Source organism: Melanostigma gelatinosum, assembly GCF_949748355.1.
Source record: "Melanostigma gelatinosum genome assembly, chromosome: 15".
NCBI classification, from domain to species: Eukaryota; Metazoa; Chordata; class Actinopteri; order Perciformes; family Zoarcidae; genus Melanostigma; species Melanostigma gelatinosum.
The window spans coordinates 3,189,496-3,211,376 of record NC_136648.1 but is presented as its reverse complement, the minus strand read 5'-3'; the positions used below and the strand labels follow the sequence as shown (position 1 = coordinate 3,211,376).

General features: G+C 45.1%; 1 protein-coding gene across 2 annotated transcripts; it reads left to right on the top strand.

The window, feature by feature from the left end:
* Window positions 1–1,099: 1,099 nt before the first annotated feature.
* On the top strand, window positions 1,100–21,212 carry LOC306788653 (cyclin-Y-like). Of its 2 annotated transcripts, XM_079284246.1 has the most exons (11): window positions 1,100–1,417; window positions 13,826–13,900; window positions 14,670–14,687; window positions 16,861–16,895; window positions 17,199–17,293; window positions 17,391–17,426; window positions 17,999–18,056; window positions 18,277–18,396; window positions 18,908–19,074; window positions 19,551–19,713; window positions 20,124–21,212. In XM_079284246.1, the coding sequence occupies exons 1-11, from the start codon at window positions 1,264–1,266 to the stop codon at window positions 20,238–20,240; spliced, it is 1,038 nt and encodes a 345-aa protein (XP_079140372.1). In that variant the 5' UTR covers window positions 1,100–1,263; the 3' UTR covers window positions 20,241–21,212. The 2 variants fall into 2 exon arrangements, with proteins under 2 accessions (XP_079140372.1, XP_079140373.1); XM_079284247.1 differs by lacking the exon at window positions 14,670–14,687.
* The last annotated feature ends 669 nt before the right edge of the window (window positions 21,213–21,881 follow it).

The window sequence follows — 21,881 nt, the reverse complement described above, 5'->3', positions numbered from 1 at the left end:
TAGTATTTACTCAACCCCTGAATCTGCATTTATCATCTTCCCCCTCCAGAGCTTCGGCTCTGGAGGGGGAAGATGTGTGGGAGGCTCTTTAATATTTCATTCTGTTACCTCTCAAACATCTTCATGGCCTTTGGTCCAGTTTGACTGGAGTGGAAATTTCCACCTAGAGACTGAACCGCCTACCAGCAGCGATCCGAGGCCTCGTGCCTTGACAACATGAACTGTGCTCCACTGTGGCGGCTCGAGGAGGACCTCTGCTGTCCGACACACGCTACTGCAACAACAAGCTCCAACAATAATAACAACAATAATCCTGGAAATGACTGCTATCTATTTATTTTTTGGGTCCTTTGCCAACTTGCTGTCTTCTCTGAGTCCACCCACTGACAATGAGATTCATTTCAACATGATAGAATCTCCTAAGGGCACTTAAAAAAGAGAAGTATCCACACCTGTTTGACAGCATTCCCCCAATGCATGATTAATTAACTCTACAAAACCTTGACCCAAATCATAACCCAGTCCTTCATGGACTAGAACCCTTGAATATGGTTATGTTAACTGACATCACTCTCTCTGATTAGTATCTCTCTATCCGCGTGAGAGCACTTGATTATCCACATGAATGTAAAGAGGTGCAGCATCACCTGTCTACTGTTACAGGTTACATCTCAGATTTAAATGCGCTCTATGCAAGTTCAGATGACTCACTTATTTGATAGGGAAAACAAGTTGCCGAACAATAACCCATCGAATGACTATTATTACTGTTATTAGGATAACAACAAAACAACAAGGTCCATATATTTATGTATCAGCAATAAATCATGGTGTATCTGTGTCACCCGTCCTCTCATCTTCTCCGCTCTGTCTTGTGTAAACACCCACTTGAACCGGAACCTTTTCTCGGGATTTGCAGCCCTCCCTTGTCGGTCTATCGCCCTGACAGCCAGCCAGCCACAACACCGATCCCCCCCCCCCCCCCCCCCCACACACACACACACACACACCCGCGACCTGCCTGGGATAACAACCGGTGGAAGTGACATATTCATCCCCGCGCGTCAGCCTACTGCGCGGACACCGACCGTGGCCGGGATCCATGGGCGCTGCTGTACGGATGCAGCCCGTGCGCTCTGGTGATCTACGGTGACCGGCTCGCCCCGGTGGAGTTGGCAAACCCGTGGTTTCAAGTTCCCATTTCAGCGGGAAGGAATTGTTAACGCTACATCTGAGGGGTGGTCGATAAGAGGGGGGAGAACGATGGGGAGCACGACCTCTTGCTGCGTGCCCTCCAGCCCCAAGCTCCGCAGAAATGCCCACTCCCGGCTGGACTCGTACCACCAGGAGTCGGAGCTGAGCAGGGACGGGACGGGATGCAACCTGCAGCACATCAGCGACCGGGAGAACGTCGACGGTAACAATATAAAGAGTGTTTAGGCTGTCACCACCACATGTGAGAGCAATAAGAAACAAGCGCAGTGATACAGTTCCACGGTAACGGTGTACAGTACAGACATAGGGGAGACGGGAATAGTGAATATACAGTATATCGATATATTTATACATTTTACTTCACAACTCATAGACTACTTGAAACACACGATTCATTCTTTGATAAGAAAATATATATATATATATATATTATATTCACACTTTCTGTCAATATCTAGTCGTGTTTCAACACATTTAAAACATTATTTTTACACCAAAACAAAGTATGTTTATTGATGAGCTGCTCTTGGCTACGAGAGCAAACATACTTTTGTAATGTGACCTTTTTAAAATGCAATTTTACATTTCAATTGAGTGAAATATGTTTATTTTCTAAAAGAAAAATGACGTGAACCCACTCAAGCAATGTGTTTACACATAGGGCCATGTGGCTCGGGGGCACTGCATATTATAGTGATTGTTAGTGAAGTGCATGGACTCTAAATACCATATGATTTCACTAATAACTGAATGAAATACAACACAACTGGATAATGTCTTCAAGTCACCAAAACATGACACAAGCACACTTTCAGAGGACAAGTAGAAGCAAGAAAAATTCAACTTTAACTCAATATTGAATACCAGATCCACTGTTATACGAGAGTATTAAACTAAATATGAGCTGTATATTGTAGCCTTGGACACTGTATACTATGGGCAGAAGTAGTATTTCTAATAGAGCCACTACAGCCTTCAAAATAAGAGATCGTTCATCTTTAAGTCTTGGATGATGACTCTTGAGTGATCTCTGTTACATCTTCTCATATCGCTGCTGCCTCTGTTCACACTCATGTCCCTGCGATATCCAGCGACTGGCAGAAATATGTCAGCCATCGGCACATGGAAGAGCCATGTGTGCGTTTTCACTCCCACGTGTCCTTGCGGGCTGATGTGCGGGCAGCGTCCCGTTCATGAGGGCGACTCCTTTGTGCTGCTCTTTGTTTTCAGCCTGAGCATGAAAGAAAATGCAGCTATGGAGCGCCGCCCCCTCCATTCACACATGCTAACATGCATTACAATTGACCCATTCACACTGGAAAGTGTCTACTAAATGGGTTGCTTATTTTCCGCCGACAGCCGACCAATGAATGGTTTTTCTCAGAAGCTGTATGCGACACATTTCATCAGAAATGTTGACTCTTTCTAAGGCCAGCATGATTTGAAATTTTGTGTTGCATAATACAGCGTCAGCAAGTCTGCATTGAAGCCAATAGTCATTGGGCACATCCCGTATTTTTCAAAGTGTATCAACATGTCGACTCATTTAAGAATTAGATCTTGAGGTAAGTTACCATCGCACTGGTTCCTTCCACAAAAGCCAATGGGATTTTTCCCATTTTTTAGTCTATTAAATAAACTCTGTGGTAAAAAAAAGTTCATGATATTTACATGTTTTGTTCAACAATATAATCTTCACAAATGAACACTACTTATCTGATTTCTGAAGCGTAAATGCAATCACCAGAAGTCAAAAGCCAACGTTAAAGGTTGTGTGTGTGATGGCCTTTAATAGTCTCCATGAGCCTTTTGTTATGAGCGTCAGTGTTCTATAAACCTGCTGCTCTTCTTGGCTGCATCCCACTCTCTCCCTGATGTCTTTTCAAGAGCGTGCTAGGAATGGGACGGGTGGGAACACTTTTGAACAGTCTTTCCTTGAAGGCATTCACGGTGTTGCTCTTGACGAAAACGACTGAGGGGGCGAAAAAAAGAAAGCTTGAGAGAGAAGTTCAAACGCGGCCGACTTTCAAACCTCCGAACAGCTGTTGAATCGCTACATGACAGTGGGTGTGACTGCCGGGCTTGTTTTGCAGTTTGTTGGGTGTTAAAACTAAATCTGGCCCAGTCTCAGGAAGTGGTCTCAAAACAGAGAGGCTCATATATATATACATATGCATATATATATATGCATATATATATGCATATATATATATATGCATATATATATGCATATATATATATATACATATATATATATGCATATATATATGTATATGTCTCGGCAGTGGTGCGGTGATTGAAACCGCAGCGTGTCTAATGCGTCGGCTCTATTATGTTCGTTCACAGACAGCGCGGTGGATGGAGATTAGTGGGCTTCAGTACGGATTGCACCATCAGAAAGAGTCTTCACCCCTCCCAAAGAAAAGGCCGGAGAGGCAGCGGTGAGCCTGTGAGCAGATAGCAGCAGCCACCGGTGACGCGCGGTTGCCAAGAATTAACGCCTCAATTTAGAGCGTGACGCGCTGCTTTCAAAGACATCATCTGCTGCTAATTGAATGGGTGTGATGTCGAATTTTGGAATGGGCCCGCTGCATTCATCCCATACAGTGGCAGCCAATTCTGTCCACAGAGAGGTTGACCAGTGTCATGGCCGACGCAATGGCAGGAGTCGATTTTCAGTGAATCTATTCATTTGCTGAATGAATCACGACCAGTCCAACCTCAGATATGGCGGAGTACGGATATGGAACACCACCTTATCAAGAGTTTGTCTTTTTTATTTCAGAATTGAATTAGAGGATAAACCCCTTGAGATGCACCATCTCATTCTCAAGGGGTTCCTCAGGCACGGAACATGGAAGTTAATTAACATTTGTGAGCTTTAATGAAAATAATGGTGATAAATTCAACAACTCAGTGACACAAAACAGAGCCCCCTCTATCTTATCCCAAACCCCACCAACATAACATGGAAGGGATGAACACAATTATCCTTTGGACAATTTAGAAGAAGGGAAATTGTCTGATGTCTAATTATTTCTTTGTGTGCTCATATTTTCTCCACCTTTTCGTATTCGTTGGCTGGATTGTTGTCGGCTGATTGGTTCGTTTTTCTGCTCACTTGGTGTGCTTCTTGTTATCATTTTGTGTTTCTTCTCCTGATGTTGAGGGACACAAATCTTATTTTTCATCATTTGGATATTATGCAGTCTCAGGTGTGTGCAATCAGTAAGTTTAAAAAATAGAATTTAAATCGTGGAACATGTAAGCCCATTCAAACATACCAACAACCATGAACATACAAATGCCATCAGAGCACAAACAATTGATTGTTGAGCAGCGTATTAATCCCGATGATGACATTTTCAGTCGCCATTAAAGCGGACTCGCTAGGAGCAGGTAACGTAATGCTTCTTTGTCGATTGAAGAATGTGCTTTTATAGAATTGTTACTTTGTTAAGATGAAAACAACATGCATAACTTCGTAGGTCTCATCCAAACGTGTCGCAGTTTTTGGGGACATTTCTTTGGCTTTAGCGCAGGAAGATGGTGTCTTTATTCTTGAAAGCTTTCTTTGGCTCACAATAACAATTTTAACAATCATCATGCAAAAAGGTGGACAAGCTGTCACACATAAAAAGGTGAACAGGATTTGAGGAGTCATGGGAAACCTCAGCGAGTAAATGGTGTGATGTGTTGTGTTTGGAAGGACAGCCCGAACTGCAATATCACTTCAGTCAGTTTTAGTAAAACATCAGCATAATGTATCTGGACAGCACGCAGACAGTTGTGTGTTTCTCAGTTTGGACTATTACGTCACTATTGGAGTCCCAGGACCCTCTGTTTTTTAAGATCTCCTCACTGCTGAACACCATCACCATCATTTCTCTGGCCTGCGGCCCTGAAGCGTTGGCAGAGCTGTAACGCTGGATAGAGTTCAGCAGAAAGCTTAGTTTGGGAGAACTAAAGGTTTTCTCTGGTTTGCATGGCTCTCATATTGTCATGAACCAAACTTTCGATTTGTAACTAAAAGTGAAAAAAAGGAAAAAAACAAAACAGGATTCTGGGTCCTGGGCACAAGAGTATAATATCATAGACTATTTCACGAGACTGTCGTTGGATAATTGCACATTTCCACTGTGTTGTCATAGTTGACATGTATATTACGCTGGGGTAACAAGAGGGAAAGTTCTGTTTAATGGAGAGACACCAACTGACTGAGGGAGAAGATGGACGGAGATAAAGAGAGACGTAGCCGTCATGTGATCGGCCTCTCTTTGACAAAGCCCGCTGTGTTTCTCTGACTGATGACTGTTCCTCTGCGAGGCATCATGCATCAGCTGAGGCTCTTCTCTGTCGGTGCAGTGTGTGGACGGGTGCTCCCCAGTGTTTGGTAAACCTTGTGTTGTGATTGTTTGGATCGCTGGATTAAAAGTTGGTAAATGTCAAACTTAAATGTTATTTTAATTTGTTACATTATTTGATGTGTAGGTGCATGTGCCGTAACGAACCAAATGGATATCTTATGTTCGACCTTAAGCTCTTGTTTATTCCCCTCTTCATTGGGTTGACTGTACTTGTGAAGTTAGAGTGCGACATCTACAATCACGTCGCTTATCTTTCATCTTTGCATAATAGAGCAAGAGGAACAGCGCTGTGCAGGAAACGGCTTGCACTGATGTCAAATTGAGAGCAGGTGTGTACGGTGGCTCGGTGGCTAATCAGGTGGTGCGTTCGGACAACTGGTGTGTTTGAAATGACTGGAGAGGTTAGGACTGCATTGCAGTTGGTCATATCATGAATATGATGAAGAGGTGATGGGGAGCCGTGGAAGCTGTGGGCTGTATGGAGCAAACTAATAGAACATATTTAAAGCAACAGAGAGGATATTGACATCGATGAGGAGAGAAGAGAGGGGGATGAAGCATGTTGCCATGACAGACGGAGCACATCCGAATGCTTAAAATGTACATAAACACACATGGGCAGGTCATTTTCATTCAGTGTCTCATTCATGCTGCACAGTGCCCCACCCCCGCTTTCTTCTTTTCTTCTTATTTTATTTTTTTAATCAGCTGCTCCTCATCTGCTCAGAGCCGGCACATCAAACAACATGTTAGGTCATGCGGGGTTATCCTTTTCATCCAGATCACGGCACCCCGTGTCACATGCAGAGGACACAGGTGTGGAAATAAGGGAGAAATGTACAGTATTTTAACAAGCCGTGTGCCATAAAGCACTTTCCAGAGCAACGGAATTGTGGGCCACGAATTAAGTTGAAAGATCAAAACAAAAAGCAAACCACATTGCTGATTCCAGCTGTGTTTAGGTTGAAAGTTTGGTCCAGGCGGAATAAAGTAATGCAACAGCATTTTGTTGAAGTAGCACAATGCATTTAATTATTTCCACTGTAGAAGCCACATCAACAGCAGCAGCAGCAGCAGCAGCCATGTGTTTCACCAGGGGCAGAAGACTGGCGAGCTCACCACGTTGGCGGAGAGGAAACCGATCTTTTAAAAGTCTGAGCTGGAAAAAAACGCCCAAAATCAATGGTCAGAAAAGAGATGCTTGTGTTGTTGTTGATGGATTACTCCTTTCAGGGTCAGGATATTCACAGGAGAAGCGCCTTGTTTGATTTATTGACGATTAATGAGAATAATTTGCTCCCCAGTCCCATCCAAGACCACCTCATCTCACGAATTATCACTTCAGAAAGTCACGTTGGCTTTGAGCTGTCGAGGCAGAAAACACTTAAAGACAATCTGATTTACATGAATAAAGACTGTGTTACAGGAGAGTGTGACTTCTGACTGCTTACAAACAAAAGTATGAGTCATGATCTATTGCTCAACATATCTAAGTAGTTGTGTTGCCTAAACCTAACTGAGTTGTTTCCTGTGAAGACGGAAGTTTATTTTGAAAAGACTTGACACGTGTTGCTGTCTTTCTTGTAGGAAAACGCCCAAAAAGAGTGACTTTTAGTAAGATATCATGTGAACCGTTGTATGAGGATACGTTGACTTAGGATACGCCACCTAGAGGCACTAACGGAAAAAAAGAATGAACTATTCCTTATACGGGTCCTGTCATAACTACAGATTGGAAATATAATTATATTACCGTCATGTAAAAGAAGAAGTGTATGTGATCAGGGCTCTCCCTTTCTCGCATCAGGCATATAGGGTCATGTGTGTGCGGGTCAGTTCTAGCTGGGTCCGTACCGCTCAAGGCCTGGGATCAGTGTGTGTGTGTGGTTGTATGTGTGTGTTGAAACAGTATAAGGGGGCTAGGATGACATCCTCCTGTTGTTTGACCGGTGACATGATAATGAAGATGGAACAAATGTGCAACACTCGCAGTAGGGCCCAACAATTCACCAGATTTATTTTAAACGTCATTAATCTCTTCCTGACCTAAATGTATTCTTATTGTAATATTCAATACATAAATTGTCTGAATCCTGCAAAGCTACAACAACCAATGCCATCTAACTAGACCTCTAGCATTGTTACCTTTATCAGGATAACATATCAGCAGACAGTCAACACACTCACCATAGATTTAGCACAACACACACTCATGTGGAGAAGCAGCGTTCAGTTTTTCTGTTCCACATATCTGGAACAAAGTCCCAGAAAGCTGCAGGTCTGCTGAGACCCTCAGCTCATTTAAATCAAGATCGAAGACTTTTCTGTTTGCTGCTGCCTTTAATTGAACCACATTCAATTCATATATTAATCAATTTCCTGCATTTCTGCATTTTACGACTGCATTTTATTTCTTACACTGCTTTTTAATGTTTTAATGAATGTTATTAATTGTTTTTAAATCTCCTTTTCTTTTGCCTTATGTTTTGATGCTTTTAATGGTTTTATGTGAAGACAAGTAAAATAACTGCACAATATATCGCCATTTCCTTCGGGACCGAGTTCGTGCAAGGCGTACACTATAAAACGCAGATCGGCAGAGATCTTTTCCAGACGTGGTTTGTGTGCGAGTAATTGCAGAATTGCGGCAGTGTATGGTTGATTGAGTACAGCGTAATGTAAATCTCCTTTACTTTTGCCTTTATGTTTTTAATGGTTTCATGTGAATGTGGCGAAACGTGGACTAACTGTTTTATCAGCGCACAACAACGCCACCCTAGGAGTTGCACCTAGAGATTCACTTTCCCCTGATCTGTATCAGGGTACCAAAGACACTCAGGTTCATTATACAAATGAGCAGGAGACGTGGTTCCAATACAAAATTATCTTTATTCTGCTACACAATGCACTGTTTACAGTTTATACACGAAATCTAAGAGAGCCGTTATACATTTAAAAAGAGGAGGACTGCGGCTTACCAGTGGCGAGGTGGACCAGCGCAGGTGAGGATCCCGAAAGAGGAGGCACCCCGATCACCCGTGTACACAACACTCACACACACAACCACACGTGAGGGTCTCAACCCGGGGCACACCAAACGACACAGCACACAAAGGGAGACACCACCACCTGGAAGCACCAACCCCACCACCTTGGCTTAGCAGCTCCTACTCGGACAAAGAACACAATTATAAAAAGGCTCTGGTTCTTAAGAAAGGAAACAAAACAAAAATAAGCAAAAAGGAAAACAACAACAATAGTTTGGGTTGGCTGATCAGCCACGGGGGGTGATCAGTAACCCAATCTAGACACACTAAAAGCTAAAGTGGGCCTTCACATCCGTTGGTCAGAATACAAGAAGTGAATGGCTCAGGCTAAAAAGAGGTGGTTCATTAAAACAAGGGTGCTGCTAACAACAGCACAAGACAGGGGCGCAGTGCTGATAACAGCAGCGTCAGACTCTTGTAGGCGACACAGCGCCGGTCAGAGTACACCAATCCCGTAGGCCAACGCAGTTAGTTGAACCAAGGCCATAGACAAAACACCGGTACACAAAACAGCAGCGTCCTTAAGTTACGCAGGGTTAGCTGTAGCCGCAGCTCTGGCGGCGTTCCGCTTGAACCCAACCAAAAGTCCCCTGTAATACGGGATAGCAAAACATGAATAAAAGGATAATTAACACAAAGTATATAAACTAACAGAATAAAATCACCTTACCGATCAGGCAATGTGCGTCGGCTCCAGAAGGGGGGAGGAGGGCATGTAGCGTAGCTACCGGCAGCTATACAAGCAAAGCACTGTCACTAACAGAACACGAGTATATTTAAATCAGGACCCAATCGAGACTCACCGACAGCTCCGCAGGTGAATCACCTGTGCAGGACGAGGGGAGCCCAGAGATAGTCTGCACAGCGGCGGATGTCCAGCAAACCGGAAGCGGGACACGCGTTTGACGTCAGGAGGGAGCAGAGGGGATCCCTGGCGCATTTATGCGATGCCCGCCCACTGCGATTGGCCCGGTAATTAAAGGGACACCGATGCTCCCTTCTGCTACATGAAGCACTTTGAATTACCTTGTTGTTGAAATGTGCTATACAAATAAACTTGCCTTGCCTTGTAGCACATTTGAAAGGAATCCAAACGGCTCTGTAAAATAAAACCAGCATCGATTCATAAGCATGACTGAACAGTGAACATGTTCGTCCACTGCATGGGAGCGAATTAGGGTTGGTGCTCATCCACAGACTCCAACAATAACACTGGGATCACGTTGTCGACGCAACTCAAACAGTGTCCAGAGGCAGAGCTGCTCCTGAGGCGTAAATAATCCCAGAAGGCAAAGCCTGATCATTTACGATACAAAAAAGAACCTTAATAAAAAAAACACATGCAAGTTTTTGATTAATTTGTGACTGTAATTGCTATCTTACCCAGAAAGTTAGGCTAGCTTGACTAGCTAAAGTAGCTAACGTAGAAGTTCAACACAAGATACAGCAGAGGAAACCAATAGCAAGCCTGGTAGAAACTGATTTTACGGCTAGAATGTTTGCTAACACATCCAATCCGGCCAACATTTGGCTTATAGATAGAGCTAGAAGGTCCATTTTCTTCACCGGCTAGTTTACTTAGCGTCTCTGCCATTTTGGTGTCAGCAGGAAGCCTTGGCTAGTCAGAGCTTTTGTATTGAGACCTGCGAGACTAAACGAATGAGTAAACTAAACAATGGATGAGCTAAAAGAGGCACATTCAGTAAAAAGCCAAAAGTAATATTTAAAGGGCCTACATTTTTAATTCAGAGCATTAATATAGCAGCAAATAGTGATTTGCTGTGTAAAGATATTGTGGAGTAATGGCGTCCTGAGCAGATAATGAAGTCATTCTCCCTGTGTACGGCGATGCGTCGTCCCGAACCCGTGGCGTTGTTGCGGAAGCTTAGCGCCCACTCGCAGGTTCCCCCTCAGGTTAACAATGTTAGCTCTGTCAGCACTGTTTGCACTGTTTTTGCTGTTAGCACTGTTAGCTCCTAGCCGCAGGCTCATCGCGTGGAGGCAATCCCTCAATCATAGATTGGCCGATGCTCAGAATCTTTTGATTTGGTACCATTAAAGTTTGAGATGTAGGTCACTTGAGAAATTGTCTATCTGGCCCTTTGAGGCATTGAAGTAAAAATATTGAACTTTTTAAAGTTGTGTACATTGTAAATTTCAACTTCATAATCTGAAAATCTAACAAAACCCCGGAAGACGTTTGAATGTCGTAGACCTAAAGTAAATAATTGGGAAAACTGGACGAGGTTGATGCAGCCTCAAAGAAAACCGATTGTGGTAACAGATAGCAGCGGCATGTTGCTGAGACCGCCACTTTTAAGGACAGAGACACTGACGCAGTAAGGTTCTTGAAACAAACAGACACAGAATACAAACTGCAGAATCTAACGCTTGTCCACCTGCAGCCCTGTGTGCTGCCGAATTAAAAAGGACATTTTAAAATGAACACAATATTAGAAACGCTATAGTGCAATTAGTGATCGGGCCGTTAAGAGCAGGGTGCGCCTGTTAATTCATTATGTAAGAGCAGTAAGGCAGACAGGTAGGCTTGCTAGCTTCTCCTGTTTCACTGTGCAGATGCCGACCGTGAGTCTTCGTTAAAGTGTACTGGAGGTGCTGACTATCACATGTCAACACTCGACACCAGCTGCTGTGCACTCTGGGAATTCCACTCGGTCGGCCTGTATTTGCATATGGACAAGATATTGAGACTCTTATGGGAATTCTACATCATGATAACGGTTTAATGGTCAAAACATTCGTTGTTTTTGTGTTGTGTACGTGCTTCATACATTGAACTATTAACATTTTCGCAACCTCTACTTACAGCGTCTCCTCTTCTCCTCGTGATCAGCAGTCTGCAGTTTAGTCGAAGTTTCACAGAATTTTTGTCACGTGATTGTTGGTCTCAGCCGAGTCAATCACGGCTTCCTAGTTGCCCTGAGTAGCGCAGAATTTAATGTTTTTTACAGAATCTGGTTAAATCAAAATGTGTATTCGGGGCGAGTTTTTCAATGAGAAATGTAGAATATGTTTTTAGAATAAGAATGATGTCTTTGATGAAATATCACAATGCTTTGTTTTGGTTGCGTTTTCTGATGGAAGCGATCGTCGCACATGATGTATTCAAAGAATGTTGGACAGATGGAAATCTGACGATAATGACGTTTTTTTTCCAGCTTCTGGCTAAGACAAACGGTGTAGTGTTGGCGATTGTTCAAAGAAAACATTCTTTTCAATCCCGCGGGCGGGTTTTGGGGTTCAGAGGGTACCAAACCTCCTGTTGCTGCTGTTGAAAAAAAAGCTGAAAGAAAACATTCAAAAGCCTAACTTTGCTCCCGTCATACAGGCTTACAGAAACTCCTAACACGCAGGCAGCTGTTTTCTATTGTAGACTGAAGAGCAAAGCTCAGTCAGCTGTGTGTGACTGGCAGCCTTGACTCTTGTTTGACACGTGTGTGATGTATTTGACACATCGGTGTCCCCTGTGAGAAATGATTCCACAGTGATGGGAACTGGCCTGTGTTCGTGTTTACCTGCACATGCAACTTCCTCGCAGTGTTGCGATAAATGTGTAAGATTAGACCAGCATGCTTTATTGTTCAGTCAATTGGGGATCCTTCATGTTGAACCCCAACTGGACCAGTGGTCTCACACTGAACACCAGCTCAGCTCCTGTTTAAGCTCCGATATGAGAACGTGTTGAAATCGGCCGGATGCAGCGATACCTGTTGCATAAGGTGCTAAACTGTCACAAGTCTAATCCAAGCTCAGACCATTCAGCCTGGTGGGGTGAGCAGGGTTGACCGTTCAGGTGGCATTTGTACACACAAAAGAGTTTGCACACCAAAATCTCCCAGAATGCTCTTTTCATTCTGTTTTTCAGGGGAGTGAAATGCACAGATGTTTCAGACAGGCCTTCTGCAACACTTCACCAATCACCACCAGCAGGTTTGTCTGCTGTGGCTAGCGCCGTCTTCAGGGTTGCCTCACCAAAACTCTCATTCCTAATATTAAACAAGATATGATATTTATTTTTTCACATACATTACATTCACACATAAAAAAACATATTCGTGGGAGCTATTATTCTAGTTATTCTTAACAAATGTTCAGATTATATACTGGGGTACACACTGACATCCGCCCATCAGTCCCACAGCCCTCTGTGCTGGTATTCTGTGCTATGAATACAGCCTGCAGGCTGGCCTGGTGGTTAGAAAGAGAAGCCTGTTTGTTAGCACACTTCTGTTACAGCTGACAGCAGCGGTATTTCTTTTATTCCCTTACAGACAGTCGTCCCACAGCAGCTGCTGTCGCTGAGACAGATGATCGTCCACGCCGCTCCCCGAACGTCTGCATTGTAATCAAACATCCTGGTTCTTAATCTGGGTCTGCTGCAGTCATATCGTGTAGGACTCAGAACATTTGGCAGTGCAGATCTGCATGCCGGGCATTTTTGAACGATGATTGCACCAAAAGCTACCACTTTGCATGTATCTCACTTGATGGAGAGCGCTGCTGGATTCCAATTATCCAAATGCAAAGTTCAGGCTGGGAGCACAAAATACTAAGGCTGAGACCACAGAGGAACGGTTGGAGTCCATTGATTCCCTGAGCGCCGCGGCGGGTTTTAGTTTTTTAAAGGGTGAAAAAGAGTAAAGGAAGCAGCGGTTTCAGTTAACCACCGTTGTCTTGCAACTGTTACCTGCAAGAAAAAGCATTTCCTGGCGTGCGTGATGAGGGCTCATATATTTGGAGTGCTCCACTCGTGCTTCATAAGATGTGCACAGACACAGACGCTATGTGACTCGTGCCCTCAGGCCACGATGGGAACATGAATCATGCCTGGGTGTGTTTGTGAGCGCGGCGGGACACAAAATAAGCATAAAGACCTTCAAAGGGAAACACATGGAACAATATAGGGGAATCTTGTCACCTTGTGAATACATTTTAAGAGCTCTTTTAATTCGCTGTGTCGTTTTATTTGATGTCATCTCGAAGAGAAGACTGAGAGTCTACAGCAGTTAGCAGCTCTGTGAGATTGTACAGCTGCGCTTTGAGCTAAATGCCAAAGTCAGCATACTGACATTCTCACGCTAACATGCAGATATTGACCATGAATATACAGTCTATGTGTCTCCTGATCATTGTTCCCATCTCACAAAGTGACTCGAATGCTTTGTGTTTTGCCAGAGTTGAACATGGCGTACAATCCATCGGACCATCCGCGGGCCAGCACCATATTCCTCAGCAAATCCCAGAACGACGGTGAGTACGGTAGCTCCGTTTTATGGGATGTGACCGAATTTATCCGTTTTTAAATTTGTCCTTTTAATGCAAACTAGATGTGAAGTCAGTGGCACCAAGTTTGCCTTCGTTTGACATGCATGCATCACACAGAACACACATGATAATGAAATATGATGAAGATAATGAGGCTCTGGATGAAAATAAAAAGATGTTTAGTGGAGTAATACTGAATATTTTGGATCTCTGATCCCAGAGCAGTTTCTTTCGTGGCCAGCTGATGACTACTAATTTGCCCGGGGGCGTCTGAATGAGAGCTTCAGCATCTTGTGGGGGAGTTCTTTCATCCTGTGACAGAGGAAATATTAACATGTTTTTTAGAGCCATGAACACCACAGCATGAGATCATCGCTCGTCGAAGAGGCCGGGGGAACAAACAGCAAGACAAGTCAAGCTTTGTGATGTTGAAGCACATGATGAATGCTTTCCCCTGTTAAATGTAATCCTTTGTGTCATACAAATATCAGATTTGGCGTTGCATCATATTTAATATTAATGAACTAAATGTGTCTGAAGTGTCTTATTTCACCCATAATGCATTGCTTGACAGACTATCTAAAGTCAGTCTTGAACTAGTCAGTCATAGGGAAGCTGAATGCAATCGGTAAAGTCTGTCTTGAAGTTATATTTAGGAACGAGCAGAACTATTGCTGTGTAACTGGGCCCTGCTGTCACAGACCCAGCGACTCTGCTGCACGCGGAATAAGGTTTTTGGTTCCTCTTTTTTCAGAGGTGCCCTGCAGGAACGGTGAGTAGTCCTGAGTGTGACTTTGTCTCCCTCTAGCGGTGCAACAGCACATTTCTCTTCTGTCTGTTGAAGCTCGAACCTTTCTAACTTGCTATTTAGCCGTGCTCTCTCAACACTTCCAGATTTTTTTCTATATCACAATTAACGTTGCGAGGCGTGCTAACCCGTCGCTGTGTTGCGCTTCCTGTGATAGCAGCGTGTCCTACGTCGCTGTGTTGCGCTTCCTGTGATAGCAGCGTGTCCTACGTCGCTGTGTTGCGCTTCCTGTGATAGCAGCGTGTCCTACGTCACTGTGTTGCACTTCCTGTGATAGCAGCGTGTCCTACGTCGCTGTGTTGCGCTTCCTGTGATAGCAGCGTGTCCTACGTCGCTGTGTTGCGCTTCCTGTGATAGCAGCGTGTCCTACGCCGCTGTGTTGCGCTTCCTGTGATAGCAGCGTGTCCTACGTCGCTGTGTTGCGCTTCCTGTGATAGCAGCGTGTCCTACGTTGCTGTGTTGCGCTTCCTGTGATAGCAGCGTGTCCTACGCCGCTGTGTTGCGCTTCCTGTGATAGCAGCGTGTCCTACGTCGCTGTGTTGCGCTTCCTGTGATAGCAGCGTGTCCTACGTCGCTGTGTTGCGCTTCCTGTGATAGCAGCGTGTCCTACGTCGCTGTGTTGCGCTTCCTGTGATAGCAGCGTGTCCTACGTCGCTGTGTTGCGCTTCCTGTGATAGCAGCGTGTCCTACGCCGCTGTGTTGCGCTTCCTGTGATAGCAGCGTGTCCTACGTCGCTGTGTTGCGCTTCCTGTGATAGCAGCGTGTCCTACGTCGCTGTGTTGCGCTTCCTGTGATAGCAGCGTGTCCTACGTCGCTGTGTTGCGCTTCCTGTGATAGCAGCGTGTCCTACGCCGCTGTGTTGCGCTTCCTGTGATAGCAGCGTGTCCTACGCCGCTGTGTTGCGCTTCCTGTGATAGCAGCGTGTCCTACGCCGCTGTGTTGCGCTTCCTGTGATAGCAGCGTGTCCTACGTCGCTGTGTTGCGCTTCCTGTGATAGCAGCGTGTCCTACGTCACTGTGTTGCGCTTCCTGTGATAGCAGCGTGTCCTACGTCACTGTGTTGCGCTTCCTGTGATAGCAGCGTGTCCTACGTCGCTGTGTTGCGCTTCCTGTGATAGCAGCGTGTCCTACGTCGCTGTGTTGCGCTTCCTGTGATAGCAGCGTGTCCTACGCCGCTGTGTTGCGCTTCCTGTGATAGCAGCGTGTCCTACGCCGCTGTGTTGCGCTTCCTGTGATAGCAGCGTGTCCTACGTCACTGTGTTGCGCTTCCTGTGATAGCAGCGTGTCCTACGTCGCTGTGTTGCGCTTCCTGTGATAGCAGCGTGTCCTACGCCGCTGTGTTGCGCTTCCTGTGATAGCAGCGTGTCCTACGTCGCTGTGTTGCGCTTCCTGTGATAGCAGCGTGTCCTACGTCACTGTGTTGCGCTTCCTGTGATAGCAGCGTGTCCTACGTCGCTGTGTTGCGCTTCCTGTGATAGCAGCGTGTCCTACGCCGCTGTGTTGCGCTTCCTGTGATAGCAGCGTGTCCTACGTCGCTGTGTTGCGCTTCCTGTGATAGCAGCGTGTCCTACGTCACTGTGTTGCGCTTCCTGTGATAGCAGCGTGTCCTACGTCGCTGTGTTGCGCTTCCTGTGATAGCAGCGTGTCCTACGCCGCTGTGTTGCGCTTCCTGTGATAGCAGCGTGTCCTACGCCGCTGTGTTGCGCTTCCTGTGATAGCAGCGTGTCCTACGCCGCTGTGTTGCGCTTCCTGTGATAGCAGCGTGTCCTACGTCACTGTGTTGCGCTTCCTGTGATAGCAGCGTGTCCTACGCCGCTGTGTTGCGCTTCCTGTGATAGCAGCGTGTCCTACGCCGCTGTGTTGCGCTTCCTGTGATAGCAGCGTGTCCTACGTCGCTGTGTTGCGCTTCCTGTGATAGCAGCGTGTCCTACGTCGCTGTGTTGCGCTTCCTGTGATAGCAGCGTGTCCTACGCCGCTGTGTTGCGCTTCCTGTGATAGCAGCGTGTCCTACGCCGCTGTGTTGCGCTTCCTGTGATAGCAGCGTGTCCTACTGGTTGCTGGGTTTTGTATTTGTCTTTTTGCTGCTGCCAAAGCAGAAGGAATTGAATTTACTGACAAACCTGTCTTTCTGTCTGTAGTGCGAGACAAACGAAAAAGCCTCTTCATCAATAATGTAAGTACACAACTGTTACAAAACCTCAAATTTACCAATCAAAATCAGCTGACCTTTGTGATATTTTGAAAGGACTAAATGTTACAGAGGAAGCTAAAGAACAACATGCAACAGAAGAATGTGTCCCTTTGCCTGACTCTCACGACACCCTGCATCCTCTATGTGGGTCAGACAAAAACATGCACTCTAATAACAGTCACTGTGTGTGTGTGTGTGTGTGTGTGTGTGTGTGTGTGTGTGTGTGTGTGTGTGTGTGTGTGTGTGTGTGTGTGTGTGTGTGTGTGTGTGTGTGTGTGGCTGTAGCACGGAATGTCGAGGCGGAAATACAACTCCTGCTCCACCATCTTCTTAGACGAGAACACAGTCAGCCAGCCCAACCTCAAAAACACCATCAAATGGTAAAAAGCATGATCGGAAGATATCACATTTATTTTCTGCAGTTCTAGTGTATTTAAAACATATCAACACATGTAATACTTTCTTTGCTGTTCACAGTGTGTCACTGGCGATTTACTACCATATAAAGAACAGGTAGGGGTCCTCAGTCATCTCCAACAGACACTGATGTATTAACATGTGTGATGGAAGATTGATTAATCGGGAGAAGGGTGGTAGTTTTCAATCTGGATCAATAAACAGAGTCTCGAAAGAATCAAAGTTGTTGGTCTTTATTGCAATAGAGAGAGAGCAGTCCCAAAGACACGTATCTCAGTGTCCTGTGAGAAGGCTTCTGAAAGGTGCAACATTCAGCAGCATTTATGCAAATACCAAAAGGTTCAGATCATGTGTGAAAAAGGGAGTACAAGTGAAACAGACAGGATGTCTGTCTCTGCGGACATTCAGTTTCTGGAGTCAAGGTCTCTCTGTGTCCTCCTGAGACAAAGACACAGTGTCTCTTCACTTCTCACCCTCGCCGGAAGAGATAACAAGACGCCTGGAATCCAAAACTCGTCTACAGAATGACTGTTTCTCATGATACTCTGACATATTTTCCCATCACACGTTTCCCAATTTAACAGCTAGAAGCTTCACATTAAGTCTTATGTCAAAATTTGTGTTATTGAATGAAATCCACAATTTAACTTTTTTTTATCTGATGCCAGGGAAACAGAAGGAGGAATGCTGGTGGATATATTTGATGAGAAGCTTCATCCTCTTTCAGTAAGACCGAATTAGTTTTCATAAAACACATTTTGCGCAAATATCTGCATGATTTTCATATTGATTTCCATTCGATTGGCCTCCTTTTAACTTGATAGTATTGGGTCAGATTGTGCTTTTAAATCTCCTCATTTATGTCTTCATCTTAACCCTTCCTCTCTTCTTGATACCCAAATCTTTCCCTCCTCTCGTCACCTCTTCCCTCCATCTCTTCCCGCAGAAATCAGAGGTGCCGCCGGACTACGACCACCACGACCCAGAGCAGAAGCAAATCTACCGGTTTGTCAGGACGTTGTTCAGCTCCGCTCAGCTCACTGCCGAGTGCGCCATCGTCACACTGGTGAGATTCTTTTAACCTCCTCCATCCTCCTCAATGTCCTGGATCAGAACATAAAACACACATACCCAAATCTACATTCTGGTTGGCTGGTGTCATGGAAGGAAAACAGAAGCAAGAGAAAGCATTTCCAAAGCGTCTACAGTGAGGTGCGACCTGCCTCAAACCCTCACACTCACACCATCACACAGTTTGTGTTCAGCCCCGGGGCACACATCACCCTGATGTGTTGAGACAAGCCAGGGATGTGTGTAAATTGGCGACAACGAGACTGTGCATCCCAAAAAATGCCGTGTTGTCTGCGTGTGCCGGGGGGTCTCAGAGGCCGGTGGTGAATGCAGGATGTGACACATGGAAGAGCGGATGCATACCTCCTGACGCCAACACGTGTTCGGCCTGCAGCTATTCTTTCTCGTCGCTTCTTATTTTGTCTTTTTTTAAATCACGGCCTACTTGCTTTACTTTCATGGCCAGCTTTCAGTGACGGCCCCCTTTTATCCGCGTTGTTGGGCAGATCTACCTGGAGAGGCTCCTGACCTACGCAGAGATCACCATCGGCCCGGGTAACTGGAAGAGGATCGTTCTGGGGGCCATCCTGCTGGCCTCCAAGGTCTGGGACGACCAGGCCGTCTGGAACGTCGACTACTGCCAGATCCTCAAGGACATCACTGTGGAGGACATGTGAGCTGATTCTAAGAAACGGGATTGTTTCTTTATGTGTAGCACTTTGGTTCAGATTCATATTAGGATGAGGATGAGAGCTGAGCTCAGAACCGGAACAAAAGGGGACGACGAAGATGAATCCCTCAAAATAGTTTTCTTGTAGATTTGGTCTTACATCACAGCGTGTTCACTCAGTTCTCTTCAACAGATAAGTGAGCACTTATATATTGAGTGAGAAATCTTTTTGTCTTCATTTGTTTGTTATTGTTTTGGAAGGTAGTAACTTAACTTCTTTGACCGATAGCGTTAAAACCCTCCAGTTACCAGGACTGGTCATGATCGCCTGGGAATAAAAAGTGGGACAAAAGACGAGGACTCTGTAAATATTTGACACATTGTATGGAGACACGTTTGTTCCAGAAGGCCAGCGGTTCAGTCAGGTGATGTGGAACATCTTTTCCCGAATGAACCTCCAGCTCACTCCTCTCCGACAGGAACGAGTTGGAGCGGCAGTTTCTGGAGCTGCTGCAGTTCAACATCAACGTGCCGTCCAGCGTCTACGCCAAGTATTACTTCGACCTGCGATCGCTGTCGGAGTCCAACAACCTCAGCTTCCCCCTGGAGCCGCTCAGCAGAGACAAGGCCCAGAGACTAGAGGTGAGGCGCGTCCAACCACTCAGTCGTTTCTCATCTCAACGACGAGACGTAAAGATGACATGTGTAGAACGTGAGGATCTCTTACTTCGGCAGCCCCAGTGCTAGTGTGGAAGAAGACACTGTAGTAGAAAGCAGTGCTTTCCTTATTTTCTAACTGATACAATGTGGTGGCAGTCTGAAGCAGAGGTAAAGACATAGAACATTGAGCAATCAGAATAATTGTAAAAATTCTCTGCTCAGGCAGACGTTCCACTCTATCTTTATAGCAAATAGCAGTTTGCTGCCATATTAATGCTCTGAATTTTGAATTTAGTCCCTTTAATGTGTTCTTTTAATCATCACCACAGACAGAAACTGTCAATACTGAAAGGAGAATTCACAAGAATCCTTTCCATGTCCTCTGTCTTCAGGCTATTTCCAGGTTATGTGACGACAGGTACAAGGACGCGCGCAGAGCTGCCAGGAAGCGCTCGGCCAGCACGGACAATCTGTGTGGGATTAGGTGGGTTCCTGCAATCCTCTCCTAACCACCATTCATCTGCCATACACTGAACATCGGCACCGGCTGGATGAGAAAAACCCGAAAAACGTACCAACACGGTTCTGTGCCGAGTTCAGAAATGTCAGTTTCAGATAATACCAAGACGTGGATCTTGGCGGAACAGTGACTGAAACCTGAGATCAGCTTCTGGACCTTCACACCGTGGATTCTGGAGACGAGAAGGTGAAACCACATCTGTAGTGAAGGCCAGAGGGGCTTTCTGACTTCACCCGATGCCTTCACAGTGCCTCAACTCTTCTGGTCGTGAAGGAGAAACGGTGTTTTTATATCATCCGTGGGGAGAAATCTAGCTTTGGACCAACTGAGGAAGTCCTGCGAGACTCGGGACAGCTTCTGAGGACGCAGCACCGTGTCTTGATGTGTCGACTCTCTGTTGAATGTTCTCGGGTTGTATCTGATCTAAAAGATGTGACATAACTTGCCTTTGAGACGGTCCTGCAACTTAACAGCGAAGCGTATTATTTATTTGACTTTTATCATGCGAGTTGAACAGTTGCAGCGGCCTGATTTCAGAAACAGTCGCGTTGCACTGGACTTTCCACCGGTTATTTATTTCCTTTGACATGTCTTAGAATACCTGAAGTGTTAGCAAGTTTTCTCCTTTGTGAATATTTGTATTCAAGGTTTACAGTATTTCTAGCGTACCTCTCGAGACTCAGGTTCTCACGTTTAATCCTCTGATGCTCCGTCATATATACTTTGGGTTTGAACAAAGATTATTACAAAGAATAAAAGAGGACAGAATAGATAATAGAAAAAAGTGACAACAGATACGTTCCTGTTTTGGGGGACGTGAACAACCAAACAATGACTACCACTTGTGTTTTTCAAGCTGTACCATGTAATAAAGGCTCAGCCAGCCCTCCTCAGTGCTGCCATCTAGTGGACATCTGAGGATTAAACTGTACTTTCAGGTGGGGGGGGGGGTTAAAACATATCTGATTGTGATTATATTGAATAGTATTGCAGTTGCGATATGGTTTTGCAATATTAAAAGGAATGATCATTTTGTTGTTTTTTCAGTACAACAGAGCAAGATAACTCTACAGTGCATTCGTAAAATAAAAATAATCTCCATCCTTGTGCTCACCGGCTGCTTCTCCAGTGTCTTTATTTCCGAGCGGACCTCTTCACAGCCAATCAGTGTGAGTGATTGATGTTGATCATTTAACCACAGTACACCATGCGTGCACGTGCTCACGGGGTCTAAGGGGTTAAAGGGGTTTCAGCTACTCTTTAAAACATAGTGACTAAAAACTGGTAGAACAGAGCTGCTGTTCATTCCTGAGATGTTCACAGTTTGGAGTTAAAAGAATAGAAATTGAAAACCCCCAAATTATTATATTGAACGCACAATAAATTCTAATTCTAATCGAACTGCTGCTGACACACTTTCATGTCTTCTTTCATGTCTTATGATGTGATGATTTACTCAATGCCATGTAGCGGTCTCACTCAGGTTTATGATTTTCTATTACAAGCCGGCCTACGTATGTCAGCATCTCGTCAGGTGCCTCGACATCCCAACAATGCTTTGATGGCAGCCCGGTAAGAATAGCTCCCTCCACGGGTCCCGGCCTCCGCAGACAACAGAGAGAAGCGGTAA